We start from the raw sequence: 17,412 nt of genomic DNA, 5'->3' as shown, positions 1-17,412 counted from the left end.
AATAATGTTTTAATTTTTATGCAGTCGATATATACTTAAAAAATTTAAAAAATGTTTTATATAATTGCATATATTTAATATTTATTTATAAATATTTAAAATTCAAAAAAACCTCCATTTAGTCATTTTCACTTTTGAGAAGAAAAAAAACACTTAGCTTACTTTTGGACAAAGTAAGCCAAGTGCTTTGTGTGTGAGTTTAATATTTCCTAATGGAGTAATATTTACATATTCTGTGTCATAGAGAAAAAGAGAATACTTTTCTGTCTACTCAACCGTATATATAGTGTTATGATATTAGGATAATTTATTTTCTAGTGAACTTAATATTTACTTATTGTGGCTTTACTTCTTATGGGTTATTAAATATTCTAGTAGGCATGACAATTTGCTGCGTCTATAAGAAAACAGAATATGCGGTTATTTCAGTGATATCTTCCTTTTGTTTAGCACAGTGGTTATATGTTTATACCAAGGGCACTCAGTTTTAATAAAAACTTAATCACAAACGAAATATGCAAAACAGATGAAAATGCAGCTGCTGTAGTTGAAGCAGAGGTCAGGGCCCAGGGCTCCTCCTGCACATTCCCCATCTCTAGGTAGGGGAACTCTTGAAACACCACCAGTTGCCCTGAATACACTTTGCCACCACTTATTAGCAGAACACAAAGAAGTTTGATCAACAAGCTGAAATTCAAGGTTAAACTATCAGATAATCAAATCAATTGATTGTGTCTATGACTGTTTTCACTGTGGGCACAGCTCATAACGAACCCCAGGTTTGATTCAACTCAAGCCACTGGAGGAAGTGGTTTGCTTTGTTAGGGGGAAATTTTGCTGACACTTAATACACTACAGCTCTATTAATAGTCTGACTTTAATGTCTTGAATATAATACTATATACTAATTTCAACAGGTTCAACAATGGATGGATGATTAAGATTGGAAGGGGACTTGATTATTTTAAGAAACCACAGGTAGGATATAATCTCATGAGTATATGTGTAGCACTGTTTTGTGTCATTTTAATGATACTCTTTTCTTCTCTTCTTAGAGTCGTTTTCCCTTGGATATTGTGATTTTGATTTAAGACCATGTCATGAAACAACAGTGGACATTTTTCATAAGAAACATACAAAAAATATATGATGGGCAGTAGCCTAATTTGTATTATGTCTATTTTATGTGAATATTGGATTTTTTTTAAAAGATCACTTTTATAATGTATGAATTTAACAACAAACTTTTATATTTCTACTAATTTATGGATCCATCATTTGGTTGTGGGAACAATCCTAAATATTTTTGTAACTATATTACTCAGTAGATTTACCATGTTTCTTTCAAGTAATACAGCTAATTTAAACATTTTGCCAGCTTTTCTGTTACTTGGCTGTGGGAGCATGTCAACAAATAATGAGCATCTGTTAGGAAGATGGATTAGATCTGAATTTTGCCTGTGGGAGTTGTGAGTCCAGGCGGGAAAGACACCATGGATTAGAGTGCCTTTAAAGAGACAGATGCAGCTTGGAGCTTGGGCAACCTGTTTCTGCAAAAAAAAAAAAAAAAAAGCCGGGCATGGTGGCACCTGCCTATAGTCCTAGCTACTTGGGAGGCTGAGGTGAAAGGATCACTTGAGCTTAGGAGGTCGAGGCTGCAGTGAGCTGAGATTGCACCACTGCACTCTAGCCTGGGTGACAGAGCCAGACTCTGTCTCAAAAAAGAGAAAAAAAAAAAAAAAAAAAAAAAAATGGGCTTGGGGTCTAATAAACAGGAAAGTAAAATGTTAATTTTGTTACAATTAAGATAATTGTCTTTGGTAAACGTTTACCATCATGCAGTTGTGCAATATTACCTAACTCCATAAAGGCAAATCCACCCATTCAGTTATCCAAATGCATTTTGCAGCTTATTCACTTTGGCTGGCACATTTGTAAAGCCTTGCAGCTTAGAATCAATGTTCTGCGTAAGTTTTCATCCAGATGCCAGTTGTGTGGTTGGAGACAGAATAGATTCCATGGAAACAGGCTGGAAGAGGGGTTGTATGCTAGAGGTAGTGAGTAGTCCACAGCTCAAAGAACATGTTGGCTGGGCACAGTGGCTCACGCCTGTAATCTCAGCACTTTGGGAGGTGGAGGCAGGCGGATCCCCTAAGTCAGGAGTTTGAGACCAGCCTGACCAACATGGAGAAACCCTGTCTTTACTAAAAATACAAAATTAGCTGGCCGTGGTGGCGCATGCGTGTAATTCCAGCTACTCGGGAGGCTGAGGCAGGAGAATTGGTTGAACCCTGGAGGCGGAGGCTGCGGTGAGCGGAGATTGTGCCATTGTACTCCAGCCTGGGCAACAAGAGTAAAACTCCATCTCAAAACAAACAAACAAACAAAAAACCCCAGCTAAGCTAACATATGTAAGAGGAAAACTATAGTACCAGTGTCCAGTATTGTAGAGTGCACATATAGATGTCACATCTGAGGACTATTCAACAGAGTTACATGGTGTAGAGGACCAAAGGTAGAGACATGGGAACAAGGTTGGACAGAGTGGTCTTGGGCAAGCCTTGGAGACTATGTTTTCCTTTTGTGGGACAGCTGGTAGGTACAAGATGGCATAAAAGGCCAGGAAGGGCTTTCAGAACAGTTCCTGATTTTTTTTTTTTTTGAGACGGAGTCTCAGCTCTGTCGTCCAGGCTGGAGTGCAGTGGCCGGAATTCGCCTCACTGCAAGCTCCGACCTCCCGGGTTTTACGCCATTCTCCTGCCTCAGCCTCCGAGTAGCTGGGAACTACAGGCGCCCGGCCACCATCGCCGGCTAGTTTTTTGTATTTTCTTAGTAGAGACGGGGTTTCACCAATGTTGCCAGGGTGGTCTTGAACTCCTGACCTCGTGGATCCGCCCGATCTCGGCCTCCCCAAAGTGCTGGATTACAGGCTTGAGCTGATTTTTTTTTTTTTTTTTTTTTAATGTTTTCAGGTTCAGGTGCTGATAATACTGAATCTGAAAAAATTTTTAGACTCAAACTAATTTGCTAGCTTTATCATAGGAAGTTCAGAGGTCTCAGGAAAAACACTTGAAACAAGTGTTGCTGATCCGAAGTTCCTTTCTGCAGAGGTACGGATATTACTTATCTTGCCTGGTACCTGATGCCACGTAGAAATGGGAGTAGCTCTTAATTAAGGTAAGAACATGTGTTAGGCCTTTTACCTTCATGTTAAAATAACAATTCTGATTTCTAAAGCAGATCATCTGTTCTATGGAGAATTAGCAAATCCACAACCCTGTGCAATTACTTTTATCCCAAACTTCTGTAAAATCCTGGCTAACCATAGTGATTATTTAAAGAAAAGAGTCTACCAACTTATGCTATCCATATCTAGATTATTGGAGTTCTATCCCAAGATTTAATTAGAAGCACCAGAAGCCTACCAGTACAGCTTAAAAATTATATCAGGAAATGCATAAGACTATTGTGGAACAACTATAGGCTTTATGGAAAAGATATAGAAAGAAAATTAGGGTAACTAGAAAGACAAATTTATTCCTGAATGGGAAGACTTTAATGTCAGTTCTCATCTAACTTAATTTATAAAATTAAATAACAAAAGAGCAACACCAGGAACTTGCTTGAACCAGCTATAAAGAATTAGCTTACAATAATTTTCTTAAAAATGTATGGCATAGGCATGGGCAAATAAATCAGTGACAGAATAAAAGGAGCCAGAAACACCATTTGAAAAGAGAAACTGAATGTATACGAATGAGTATTTGATATATAGTAAAGGTGACATTTTAAGTTAGTGGAGAAAGGAACTCAACAAATGGGTTGAAAAAATTAACATAAGGCTCTGTTCTTTACTCCCGCATAAAGAAAATTTTGTCTATAATGACGGACACCATATAAAGAATAATTCCTGAAGTATTACCAGAGCTAAATTAATGAAATAATTGTAATATACATCTATTTTAAACCCCACTTAATGAACCGAGTATAACAGAAGCCCCCGACGTTAAGAGCAAAAGACTTGTCATGTAAAATATACAAAACTTGAGTAAAAGAGGAAACATAACTAAGTAAAAAATGAGAGATCAAATTTTTAATATAAAGAGTCAGATATTCCTAATATATAAGGATGATGGCCAGATTTTTGAGCAGTGACCTTGACCTGACCTCCTTTAGCCTCCACAAGGACTTGGGCCTTAGAGCTGTCTTCCTGTTACTGTACTGCATTGTTCCTATTTAGTACCACACCATCTCGAGACAGATGCCACCCTATTTTTTCGTCGGTCTTCATGAAAAACTTCTTGAAAGAGTGCTCTTGGCCGGGCGCGGCTGGCTCAAGCCTGTTAATCCCAGCACATCTTGGTGGGAGGCCGAGACGAGGCGGATCCGACGGTCAGGAGATTTGAGTACCCATCACTGGCTAAACAACCGGTGAAACCCCGATCTCTACTAAAAAATACAAAAAACTAGCTCGGGGCGAGGTGCGGCGCGACTGTAGTCCCAGTACTCCGAGAGGCTGAGGCAAGAAGAGAATGGCGTAAACCCGGGAGGCCGGAGCTTGCAGTGAGCTGAGATCCAGGCACACTGCACTCCAGCCTGGGCGATAGAGTGAGACTTCCCGTCTCAAAAAAAAAAAAAAATAATATTAAAAATAAAAAGAATAGTGCTCTCTGTTTTTTTTTTTTTTTTTTTTCTTATTTCCTCACCAGCCTATTCACTTTAACTCACTTCAGTCAGTCTGGCTACCGCCCCAAGTACTCCACGGACACCATTTTTGCTAAGGTCAGCAGTGATCTCTGTACCACCATATTCAATGGGCAAAACTCTTGTATCATGTGACCTTTCAGAAGCACTTGACCCAGTTGGCTACTCCCTTCTTGAAACTGTTGACTTTCATGAAACGTATTTTCTTCCTCCATTCTTCTTATATTTTAAATCCTGAAGTTCTCCCAAGCTAGGTAATAGGTAGTAACCTTTTTTTTTTTATTCACACTCTCCCTTATTACACAGTAAGTGTTCTTAGTAAAAAGCAATGAAAACTGCTCCTACCTGATATAAGCAAAAAAGGGGTTTATGACAAGAATAGTAGGTAGTTAAGCTACAGACTGAGACATAGAGGTTTTGGAGTGAAAAATCACATCTAGATTCACTACCCAGAACTAATCAGATGACACCCCTGCTGACACTGATGCAAGGGCTGGATGCAGTAGCCTACATCACTGACATCACTGGCATGGAAACTACCACTGCCAGCCTCACTGCCTTCATGACCCCAGAAATTCAGGCCCCTGTTGCTACTTCCAGAGAAGGGTTCTCATCATTCCAGATGTTCTGCATCACTACTGTCTAATTCAAAGTATGGAGCAGTTGCATCTGATTGGCACAGCTTAAGTCATGTGCCCACGCCTGTGCTTCAAGGAAGGCCAGGAAAGAGTATAGTAAACTTTTGTTTCCACAGAAGGAAGTAGGCTCTACCTCCTACCAGGTGGAGAGGTCCCCAAACATATAAGGGGACTCAGATGCTGAATATTTAATAGTTTAAAATTTAAACTTTAGATGAATTATAAAAGTCCAAAATTATTCATTCTCATGACTTAAAGTACTATTTATATGTGGTTAGCCCTCAAAATTATAAATTAAGCCAAGACTTCTCCTTGGAGTTCTTATTCAACTGCCAATGACATCTCAGAAGCACACAAACATTTCACATATAATACACCCCAACCAAACTTTTCATATATACTCCCCATGTATACTCCCATCTATCCAATCTCAAATAAGAAATCTAGGAGTAAAGGCCAGGTGCAGTGGTTCACACCTGTAATCTCAGGACTCTGGGAGGCTGAGGCAGGGAGATCACCCGAGGTCAGGAGTTCAAGAACAGCCTGGCCAACATAGTGAAACCTGTCTCCACTCAAAATACAAAAATTAGCCAGGCGTGGTGGTACAACTACTTGGGAGGCTGAGGCAGGAGGATCACTTGAACCCAGGAGGCAGGGGTTGCAGTGAACTGAGATCATACCTCTGCACTCCAGCCTAGGTGACAGAATAAGACTCTGTCTCAAAAAAATAAGACTATATATATATATACATGCCATTCTGACTCCTCGCTCATGCCCATATTCAAACATTCAGAAAGTTCTGGGGAAACCACTGCAAAACATCTTGAGTCCATCGGTTTCAGGGGTTACTTGGCCAGATTTCCAGTTTGGAACTCGAAGCCCTTAACACCCTTTGCCTGATGATATCCTCTCCCTGGAGAAACAAATGGTATTACTGCACCAAAGCACATCATATCAGGATTTTTAACCTTTCTCAAAAAATAATTTTCACATGTGGCAACAAGTGCGATATGCTTATGAGTCATCTCTTCAAAGTTGTGTTTACTTGGTATTTAATATTGCTTTTAAATAACAAAAGGACCTGCCCATTAAACCTGCTAAACTGCCAATCATGTTTGTCCCAAGAACACCTTGAAAAATACAATCACTCACCCCACCCCCACTCTGAGATAATCAGTTGTCGGCAAAACCCTGTGTCCATGCTGGCTCTTCCTAAAAATAAAAAAAGGATGGGGCCTGGAACTACTGAGATATATTAAAAGAAAATAACTCATTAAAAAAAAGAGGGAGCTGGGCATGGTGTTCAGCACCTGTGGTTCCAGCTACTCCAGAACCTGAGGCAAGAGGATCACTTGAGCCCAGGACCTATGAGCATGCCACTGCACTCCAGCCTGGGCAAGGGTAAGACCCTGTCTTGAAAGAGAAAGGGAGGCGAGAGGGGAGGAGAGGGGCCATGGGGGCTGGACGGGGTCATTTCTGAAGGTCTCAACTCTCACCAAATTACGAATCAAGGTTTGTGACAAGGTAAGAGTAGTGGAATTCTGAGCTTGAGAAGAGTGGAAACATTCCCCTCAAGAATGAGGGGAACTCAACCAGAGATGAATTAAATCTGACACCAGCAGAAAGATACGTAAGTTGAAAATTATAAATATCAAATTGGGCTAATCTTCAATGATTATATGATCTTACCCCCCAGTATCACCTGCCAAAAAGAATAGAAAATCAATTGTTTAGACCAAAATTAAAAAGTAGCTATGGTAGAAGGTCAAAGGAGAGAAGCAAATGAGAATACTGGTAAGAAAGTACAGCATAAAGTAAATTTCAGGCTGGGATAGAAGGGAAATGATGCAAGGAGAGATTAGGGAAGGGTTAAGAGCTTAGAAAAGTGCAACAGCCTTGATTTTTAGTGGGAGAGTAGAAAGATAATATAACTAAAAGGGAGAATTTTAGAGTTTGAGATATGAGGAGAGGTGACAAGAAATCTGGGTTATATCTCCGAGAGGGAAGAAAAACAGAGAACTCACTCTGAGGTCAGAGTGTCCAATATTGTATATAGCCCCAAGAGAGTTAAAGCAGCAGCAGTTGAAATATAAATACATGCCAGGTATTAAAATCAATGAACAGACAGGGCACGGTGGCTCACACTTGTAATCCCAGAACTTTGGGAGGCTGAGGCCGGTGGATTACTTGAGGCCAGGAGTTTGAGACCAGCCTGGCCAACACAGTGAAACCCTGTCTCTACTAAAAATAGAAAAAATTAGCTGGGCGTGGTGTCACAAGCCTGTAGCCCCCCTACTCGGGAGGCTGAGGCATGAGAACCACTTGGACTCAGGAGGTAAAGGTTGCAGTGGGCCAAGATCATGCCACTGCACTTCAGCCTGGGTGACAGAGTGAGACTCTGTCTCAAAATAAATAAATGAAATAAATAAAATAAAATCAATGAAGGAAGAAAGAGAAGAAAGAGGATCCTAGAGGTCAGAAAAAATACACAGATAGGGATAGGTGATAAATAATTTCAGATGGGGAGAAGTTACTGAAAGAGACTAGGTTTTTTATTTTTTATTTTTATTTTGAAGTTACTGAAAGAGATTAGTTTTTGGACATACAATATGCAAGTATGAGACATTTTATTTTCTAATTGAAACTTATTTAAGACATTTACTTGGAATCACATTATTCCCTTAATTTTTTCACAGAGAATATTCCATTTACTGTGTAGTTTGTGGTCTTGTGGACATGTTCTAAGTAATATATTTGTTAGCATGGTAGTTTCAGTTGGGCAAAACTTACTGCCAATAAGACTTGAATTTAATTTGTCACGTATTTCTAATGGCAACCAATGATCAGGTACTTCAATATTACAAATTTCAATTCTTCCATTCTTTATGTCTATGAATACTTTAATTTCCAAGTGTGACTGTTCATATAACACATGAAAGGAAGTATTTATACTAAACTTTGGAGTTTTGCCGTATATCCACTCCCACGTTTGTAGTTCTCTGGCTTTGCTATTTATGCCAGGAAACAGTGTCTCGTCCGTTGGGTTTATTGGGTGAATGTGATTATCAATTTGATGATAAGCAGCATACTCTGTAGCGACAGCATTCATTAGTACTTCACAGGTCAGAGTGGGATCCTTTTCCAAAAGATTTTTCACTAAGGAAGGTATGCTAGCAGTGGCATTGCTCCTGATCCCTTGGTAAGGGCTCTTTAGCAAAGAAGACAAGAACGTCCCGTCACTACTACATAATAAAGTGCAGTGGTGATAGGCAGTAGTCCGGCCAATCTTAGAAGCTGTTCCTGAGATTTTAAACTGTCCATCAAGTAAAAGGTCAAACCTTTTGGTAGCCTGCACATCTAGCTGGGGTTGGACAGCTTTCAGAGCTCTCAAAATTAATTTCAGATTTTCCATTCTATCATACTTTTTTTTGGTTGTAAAGAAAGTCAAATTGATATTACCCATATCATGGTAGACTGTTCCTCCTCCGCTTCTTCTCCGCGCCAGTTTTATACCTTCTTCTCTCATTAGATTCAGGTTACATTCCTGCCAAGGATTTTGATGTCTACCAATTACAACAGAGGGAGAATTCCGCCAAAAGAATAGAATTGGTTTGCCTTCTAGATTCATATGGTCATGGATCCAGTCTTCCACAGCCAGATTTTGATAGACATCATTGGAAACTGACTGTAAAATCAGCCCATTTTTTACCGTTTTTTTCAAGCCAGCTGCTGGGACCTGGCGGTTACAAAGTAACTGGAAGCAATTCTTCATTGAAAATGGGATCAACATGCTTTTAAAAATGGAAGACAAACAAATTAATTCATCAAAAAAAGGAACATTAAATTATATTTTCTAACTATCAATTATTGGGTATTTAATCCAAACTTATCTCTAACTATCCAGTGCAGTTGCTTTTGGCTTTTAGCTTTACAATTAGTCTTTAGCAATGCTATAACTCAGTATTCAAAAGAAATAAATGAAGACAAATTTCAAATAATTTCAGTTGAAATAATTTCACAGTTTTCAAACAGTAAGTCTGCTGCAAATACATTATGTAATATATCTTTTTTTTTCTTCCTCTTAGAGACAGGATTTCACCACGTTGCCCAGGCTGGTCTCAAACTCCTGGGCTCAAGCGATCCTCCCACCTTGGCCTCCCAAAGTGCTGGGATTACAGGCATGACCCACTGCACTCAGCCACATTACCTAGAATATATCTTAAAGTCAAATTATGTTGAATTCACAAGTAACAAATGTTCATCGAGAAAAATGAGAAAATACAGATAAGCAAGAATAAGAAAATAAAAGCATTGACAGTCCTAATCACAATGAACATTTTGGTGTAAATCCAATTTATTTCTAAGCATGTGTATGCACACACATTTCCCTCCCCCAAAGTGTAACCACACTATTATTTCATTCAACATTCTATCTATCCATCCATCCGTCCGTCCGTCCGTCCGTCCGTCCATCCATCCATCCATCCACATTTTTTTGAGATGGAGTCTCGCCCTGTCACCCAGGCTGAAATGCCATGGTGTGATCTTGGCTTACCACAACCTCCGCCTCCTGGGTTCAAGCGATTCTCCTGCCTCAGCTAGGATAACAGGCGCCTGCCACCACGCCTAGCTAAATTTTGTATTTTTAGTAGACATGGGGTTTCACCATGTTGGCCATGCTGGTCTTGAACTCCTGACCTCAGGTGATCTGCCCACCTCAGCCTCCCAAAGTGCTGGGATTACAGGTGTGAGCCACTGCATCAGCCCATTAAGCCTATTTTGCATCAGCTTCAATGACTGTTTAATTTTCCATTGTTTAAGACAGGGTGTCACTCTGTAATTGTCTCACTGCAGCCTTGACCTCCTGGGCTCAGGCAATCTCCATACCTCAGCCACTGAAGCAGCTGGGACTACAGGTACACGCCACCATGCCGGGCTAATTTTTAAATTTTTTGTAGCGATGGGGGTCTCCCTATGTTGCCCAGGTTGATCTTGAACTCCTGGGCTTGCGTGATTCTCCTACTTCAGCCTCCCAAAGTGCTGGGATTACAGGCATGGGCCACCACACCTGGAACCAAATTCTTTAGTTAAGTAATATCTTAGAAGTACAATTCCTAGATTAAAGAGTCTTCCTGTTTTCATCACTCTTGTTATAGTTTATAAACTAACCTACAAAAAGTTGAATCAGTTTATATTCTGTCTAGAAAGGTGTGGCGAGGTTTAATAGAGGAAGGAATACTTGAACTGAGTCACCAAATCGGATAGTTTGCCAGGTCGAGGAGCGTATTCCAGGCATATGCAAAGACAAAGAGTCATGTAATAGTGAGGTGTGTTTTGGGGATTCCCTCCTAGGAGAAAGAGCTACAGTACTAGTCTTCGAGTTCCACTGAAGCCTGTGGCTATTCTGTCCTAGGAAGCCTCGCAACCGAGATTGCATTACTTTGGTTAATCTCTTTGTTCTTGGTTCTGCTAGACTGACTTTGATACAGTACCATATTCATTCAACAAGTATGTATGAAGTGTCTCCTACGTACAAGGCAATAAGAAGACAGAAAATGGGAGGAGATAAATCATGTAATGAACTAAGACATTTGGACTTTTTTAAAGGCAGCTAAGATCCACTGAAGTTTTAAGCAGGAAGTGTTAACTCAGCCATTGTACAAATCTGCCAGTGTAGGGTTGAGTATAGATTAAATAAGGGATGGACTAGGGACAGGGAGAACAGTTAACGGACGAAGAAAGTTGTCCATACTAGAGATAATGAGGGCCTAAAGTATGGTAGGAGAGAGAGAGAGAGAGAGAAGGGGATGGATATGAGTGACATTAGGAAGGTGAACTGGCCGGGCACAGTGGCTCACGCCTGTAATCCCAGCACTTTGGCAGGCCGAGGCAGGCAGATCATGAGGTCAGGAGATCGAGACCATCCTGACTAACACGGTGAAACCCCGTCACTACTAAAAATACAAAAAATTAGCCGGGCACGGTGGCAGGTACCTGTAGTCCCAGCTACTCTGGAGGCTGAGGCAGGAGAATGGCGTGAACCCGAGAGGCGGAGCTTGCAGTGAGCCGAGATCGAGCCACTGTGTTCCAGCCTGGGCGACAGAGCGAGACTCCGTCTAAAAAAAAAAAAAAAAAAAAAAAAGGGTGAACTGGTCCTTGCCTTCAAGAAACAAGTATCTCCACAATCTAGTGGGAGATACTAAAAAACAAGTAAGGCAATAATTAAAATATAGTGTCCTAAATGCTGTGATACGTGTTAAGTACATTAGAGGGCCCTCTAATGCTCTAATTAGTGGATGTGACATTGAAGCTGAGACATAAAAGGGGTAAAGAAAAGAATTCTAACTGTGCAACGGCTTAGTGGAAAAGGAGATAGGACCCATGCAAATAATTTAATTCTACTGGCTGGTTCTTAGGAATACAAGAATGGGGGGTTAATAACAAGGCAAGAGAAGTAGACGTTAGATTATAAAGAACCTTAAATCCACGTGAAATGCTTGAACTTTATTGCCCAGGCTGGAGTGCAGTGGTGTGATCATGGCTCACTACAGCCCCGACCTCCTAGGCTCAAGCAATTCTCCCACCTTAGTCAGCAAGTACCACCAGGCCTGGCCTTTTTTTTTTTTTTTGTAGAGATGAAGTCTCACTTTGCTGTCCAGGCTGCTCTCAAACTCCTGGGCTCAAGCAGTCCTCCTGCCTTGCCCTCCCAAAGCGCTGGGATTACAGGCATGAGGGCTTTGGATTTATACTACAGAGACACCGCCTAGAGATTTAAGCATGGAGAATGTACAATACTTGGTAATAGGTTAAATTAGGGTGAGAGAAAGAGAAGCCAAGGATCATGTCCTTTATGATATAATGATTACAAGCTCAAACCAGATTGTCCTCATTCAAATCCCAACTCTATCCTTTATCAGCTGAATGACCTAAGGCAGATTACTTTTCTGTGTCTCAGATTTGTTATCTAATATGTGCATAACGACAGGGCTCATATTATCAGGTTGAGTCTAATGAGCTAATACATATGAAGCGCCTGGCATTGAAGAAAGTACACAATATGTGTTAACTATTTTATTAATATTATGCCCTGATTTCTGGCCTGGCAAAGAGGTGAAACTTCCTAGGACAGATTTTATAGGAACAGGAAGTATGGGGTTAAGATAACTGGTTCATTTTGACTGTGTTGAACTAGCAGCCAATGGCACAGAGCTCAATGGATGGTAACTGAGGTCACAGGAAGGTGGTTCAGTGAGAAGATTTAAGGGCCTGTGACATAAGCCTGAAGAGCAGCAACATTTAAGGGATATACAGACGGAGGGAGAGCTCCCAAAGGAAGCTGAGAATAGAAGAAAAGGCAGAAAAATTTTAAATACGCTACTATGGAAGCTTCAAGGAGACAAGATGGTTAACAGAGCCAAATGCCAAAGACTGAGCAAATAAGGTAAGGGTTGAAAAGGATCTATTAAACAGTATCAAGAAGGTTATCAGTGATCTTGGTAAGAAGCAGATGTACTGAGTAAACAGGAGGCCCAAGGTGGATACAATGAGGGTATTCTAGTTGTGAAGTGGAAAAGCTAGGGCAGTAGGTAGAAAGGAATGTGGAGTTAGGAGAGGATTTAAGATGCAATAGATCTGAGCATGTTTAGTTGCTGGTAGGAGAGTCAAGACAGGGCAACACTGGAGAAGAGAGGTCCTTGAGAAAATGATGATATTGGGATCCAGAGTTCAGGTAGGAGGCAGCCTTAAAGGAGAAAGTAACAGATAGGAGTGGTGGGTACTAATAAGCTGGATAGTGTCCGTGGATATGGAGATTGTCAAAGATCTTGTGAAATATCTTTTCCTAAGATTCAGGCTCTTACTCTTGTCTGCACATGCAGAGTGTGGAAGGATAGCAAAGTAGTTAAGGACTTAAATTTTTAATCCTGGCTCTGCCACTTACTGACTTTAGGGAAGTGGTTTAACCTCTAGCTGCTTCAGTGGCCTCAGACGTCATAAAATGGTTGAGAGAATTAAATGTGTTAATATGTATAAGCCATTCATGTTTGGCAAACATGAAACATTGACTGTTATGACAGGGTTCCCCCTTTCCCACCTCTATTCTGTGCTTACTGTTCCTATCATACAACATGTATTCCCTCAAGTGAACAAGGAGTCCTAACCGAGACACGTCAAAGTGGCATTTACCTTGATAAATTATAGTTCAAGATAGTGACTTTGGTCAAAAATGTGATCTTGTTAGGGTTCCAGAATTGATCCAATTCATGATTGAGCCAATGAAGGTATTTTAATAGTGCTCAAAATCTCTCTCTTCATCCAGGCATTGTATATACAGTGTGAATGAAACACAACAAAGGGATTAATTCAACAAAGGTCGCATCAATTACATGACAGACATTGTTCTTAGCACTTGGGATTCATCAGTGAGTTAAATGAATAAAGGTGATAAGGAGGGCTATTTAAAAAAGTAGATGGCCAGGTGAGGTGACTCACACCTGTAATCCCAGCACTCTGGGAGGCCGAGGTGGACAGATCACCTGAGGTCAGGAGTTTGAGACCAGCCTGGCCAACATGGTGAAACCCCGTCTCTACCAAAAATACAAAAATTAACCAAGGCGTGGTGGCGGGCGCCTGTAATCCCAGCTAATCGGGAGGCTGAGGCAGGAGAATCGCTTGAACCCGGGAGGTGGAGGTTGCAGTGGGCCGAGATGGTGCCACTGCACTCCACGCTGGGCAACAGAACGAGATTCGGTCTATTTAAAAAAAAAAAAAGGCAGAGCTGACAAACGGAGGATTGGAAATGTGTATGTGAGAAAACTTACGTTGCAATTTTAAATAGGGTTGTTAGGCTAAGCCTCATTAAGAAGGCGTCATGTGAGAAAAGATGCAAGAAGCTGTTCTAACCACCTGAACACATAAACCAATAAAGAGACCTCAGTGAGGATGTGACATTTTGTGTTTTCTTTTGAGTGTTTATATTATGGGTTATTCACTGGTAATTGCATCCAAAGATGAATTGTCTCGTGTTAAATCTAGTTCGCCCAGGCTGTGTGTGCTTAGTGGCCGGATTGCTTCTGCTTATGCTAAGCTATACCTGCCCTCCCGGGTTTCAGCCCTATTTACCTGTCAAACATCGGAGGGACATACAGTGCGCTCGCCCCTTATCTGACTCCTGTGCATAATGATTATTTGTTAATGGCCTCTCCGTTTGTTCGTATCAATGTCTTCTCTCACAGGATGGTCTCTCAGAACTCTCCCTGTATCTATGTCGCATCGACTCGGCTGTCGTGTCCGAGCCCTACGCTTTACATATATTTTTTCTCACATTTTGCCTAAGCTTGGTGGATGAAGGCTGGCAGGTGTCGCTCCGTGTATTTTTAGTAGCTTGTGAGCCATATAAGCTGCTTGCCTCGGGCCTTGTGTGTTGACACCGGGCTAGGATGTGACATTTCAACTGAACCCCGAAAGATGAGAAAGAATCACGCAGAGTGAAAAAAGTGAAAACAAAGGGATGTCCAAAACTCCCTGACTGCCAGCTTATTGATTTACAAAGAGAACTATAGGCCATCAGATATTCAGATGAGCCTGTCCAATTATTCACTGTAAGACTACTGACAAGCCAACTCTTAAGTTTGCTTGGTGAATACATACTCAGAACAAAAGGACTGAGTTACATGATTTGAATGTCTGACGGAACGGGCTCTGAGGAAAACACTTCCTTAACTCAGGAGAGCCCCTGCTCTTAAGCTGGGATACCCTCTCCCCTAGAGGCGTGGATTCATCTGGCACAGGTGCGCCCCTCTTTTTTTATTCTATGCTCCAGTAGCGGATCAGACCCCGACTGAGTAATGCACAGTATTTCAGGATATTTCACAGTCGTTGGGATAGTGTCAAGCCTTTGATGGTCTGGTTAAATTTTGTTCCTTAAAAATCACTTTGAATCTTTCTACTCTTACCCTTTAATGACTAATTTTATAAAGTTTTTCCTTATCTTCCATGTTCTTTGGACACTTCGCTACCTCTGCACTGCCAAACACGCCTCCCCATCACTGGACTGAAAGCGAAAACAGCACAATCCCATCTATCTTTCTAGGCAGGCGCAGCCTCTTCATAAGACCTTGCCAAGACCCTATTATTTTGCCCCCTCTCTGATAATATACAACTTACTCAGAATCTCATTACGGTCGTGTGCATGTTTTACTTCGCCCTTTTGGCTCCCAGGGGGCGTGCACACAGCTAGCCTCCAACATGTTTTACGGTATTTACCCTCCATCCTGTGTTCGGGGTCGACCCTTCCTAACAGCGAAATTAGGTCGTCCCCAGCGCCGAGGGGAAAGCGTGCACACAGAACCCTTCAGTACCGGCGGGGGAGACCCGCAGGCCCTGGCCCATCGCCAGAGACCCCGCGCGCACCCAGGGACCACGGCCGCCCACGCGCCACGGCCCGCAATATCCCGGTTAGAAGCGCTTCCGCTTCACCCACCTGCGGCTTCCGGTCGTGCCCACGGCCTCGCGAGGGCTGGAGCTGGAAAAGTACGTCGTACGACCCCGAGCAACCGGCAGGCCTTGCGCGCGACCCTGCCCCGCCCCCTGAGGGCCGGCCCCTGAAGCGGCGGAGCAGGAGGGGCGCGCGGGGATCGCGCTGCGCCTCTCCGCCTGCGGGGTCGTGGGGTCCCGGCAGTCCGCAGGGATGCTAAGTAAGGGTCCTTCAGGGCGGGAACCAGATTCGAGGCAGGGACGGAGGCCACGTTCGAATAAAAGTACCGAAAGTCATAAGGCCCCAGTTCAGATGGGCGTTCCCCGCGTGACAGACAGCACAGAGATAACGGCCACCCCTGGGCGAAGGTAGGAGAGCGGATGTGCTAGGTTGGAGGGGGCATTTCGTGGAGCTAGTTTAGGGGGAGCCCCTAGAAGCCCAGAGCAGTCAGGTCACACGACGGGCAGGAAAGAGTACCAGCAGATACTTTTTACTGAGCACATAGGCGTTACGCTGGGTCTTTACGTATCTCCTCCAAATAAGTGAGTCCAAGTGGCAGGTAACTCGAAAGGTGAGGAAATTCAAGTCAGTTTTGAAAGACACATTGCATTTAAAGGAATAAATGGTATTCGCAGTACAGAGATGATAATACAGGATGGAGTGGATCAGAAAACGTACTGAGGCGAGTGATCATTCCCATTTGCCAACTCACTGCAGTTGGCAAGAAGACCCTGTGGCTCCATGAGATGGGAAATTACCCCGGGAGCAAGGTAGTAGTTTCGGCTAAGTATTGCTGCGTAACAAACTGCCTCAAACAGTGGCTTCTATCTCTAACATGTGGGCAAGGTGGGTGATTCCTCTGCTAGTTTCTCCTGGGCATATTCATGTGGCTTCATTCAGCACGGGTTGGCTATGCTGGGCGGTCCAAGATAACCTTATTCATGCTCTGGCAGGTGCTGCCTGACTGCTAGGGCACCTCAATTGAGGCCTAATCTTGGAAGCAGCGCCTCAGCCATATTCTATTGGCCAACAACAACAAAGCCAGCCCAGAGTTAAGGCGTGGGGTAGTGGACTTCCCCTCTTGATGAGAGAAGCCCAAAGAATTGGTGGTCACCTTTTTCACTCTTGCTCAGAAATCAATCTCTCCTTCAGTTAAAATAGAAACCACTAAGACTTGCCTCTTGGAGTAAGAATCATTCAGTGTTCAGTTTGGTGATGCTGATACGGTAAATGACCAGGGCTTCATATAAAGCTCCAATGAAGACAAAATGACACCTCATTTCTTTATTATTACATCTTTTACCAAGGTCACTCTGAGTTCGTCTATCTTGTATTATGCAGGTGGGAATGAATTTTGTTTAGAGTTAACTGCACTAGGAATTTTCCTGGTTATTATTAAAAGCAGTCACAGAATATTGTTGCTCTTTGCTTATATTACTTCCTTCTAAATTCCCTTTCTCTGAAATATCAGGTGGTACAGTTTTGAGTTTTCTTCCCCTAGATTCTTGCTGAAGAGGTTTTAAAGAATCCCATTCCCTCCTCCCTGCTCCAGGACCGCTGTCCCTTGGTTCTTCTTAACTTTACCTACTTCTTTTT

The 17,412-nt window shown here is 42.2% G+C and overlaps 2 protein-coding genes across 8 annotated transcripts in view; one reads left to right on the top strand and one right to left on the bottom strand.

Moving 5' to 3' along the window:
- MITD1 (microtubule interacting and trafficking domain containing 1) overlaps positions 1 to 1,373 on the top strand; it is a 10,054-nt gene extending 8,681 nt beyond the window's left edge. For 3 of the 5 annotated variants that reach the window (XR_001883206.1, XR_001883208.1, XM_017861369.1), the window contains one exon: positions 918 to 1,373. Coding sequence is in view for 2 of the 5 variants with exons in the window: in XM_017861369.1 (XP_017716858.1) it covers positions 918 to 1,080 (163 nt within the window). In the remaining 3 variants the exon portion in view is untranslated. The remainder of the gene's footprint in view (positions 1 to 917) is intronic. The other 2 variants (XR_001883207.1, XM_017861370.1) reach the window with 2 other exon arrangements.
- A 6,568-nt stretch (positions 1,374 to 7,941) lies between these two features.
- LIPT1 (lipoyltransferase 1) lies at positions 7,942 to 15,909 on the bottom strand. Of its 3 annotated transcripts, none has more exons than XM_017861366.1 (2): positions 15,823 to 15,909; positions 7,942 to 9,133 (listed from the first exon to the last, which is right to left on the bottom strand). In XM_017861366.1, the coding sequence occupies exon 2, from the start codon at positions 9,130 to 9,132 to the stop codon at positions 8,011 to 8,013; it is 1,122 nt and encodes a 373-aa protein (XP_017716855.1). In that variant the 5' UTR covers position 9,133; positions 15,823 to 15,909; the 3' UTR covers positions 7,942 to 8,010. The 3 variants fall into 3 exon arrangements, with proteins under 3 accessions (XP_017716855.1, XP_017716856.1, XP_017716857.1); XM_017861367.1 differs by lacking the exon at positions 15,823 to 15,909 and adding an exon at positions 15,507 to 15,814; XM_017861368.1 differs by lacking the exon at positions 15,823 to 15,909 and adding an exon at positions 15,606 to 15,814.
- Between the last annotated feature and the right edge of the window lie 1,503 nt (positions 15,910 to 17,412).

Source organism: Rhinopithecus bieti, unplaced genomic scaffold, assembly GCF_001698545.2.
Source record: "Rhinopithecus bieti isolate Rb0 unplaced genomic scaffold, ASM169854v2 scaffold_61590, whole genome shotgun sequence".
NCBI classification, from domain to species: Eukaryota; Metazoa; Chordata; class Mammalia; order Primates; family Cercopithecidae; genus Rhinopithecus; species Rhinopithecus bieti.
Note: the sequence above shows the minus strand (reverse complement) of the source record. Positions and strands in the feature narration are given on the sequence as shown.

Excerpts from the sequence above, each read along its gene's own strand:
- LIPT1 (XM_017861366.1), bottom strand. The coding sequence starts at position 9,132 with ATGTTGATCCCATTTTCAATGAAGAATTGCTTCCAGTTACTTTGTAAC.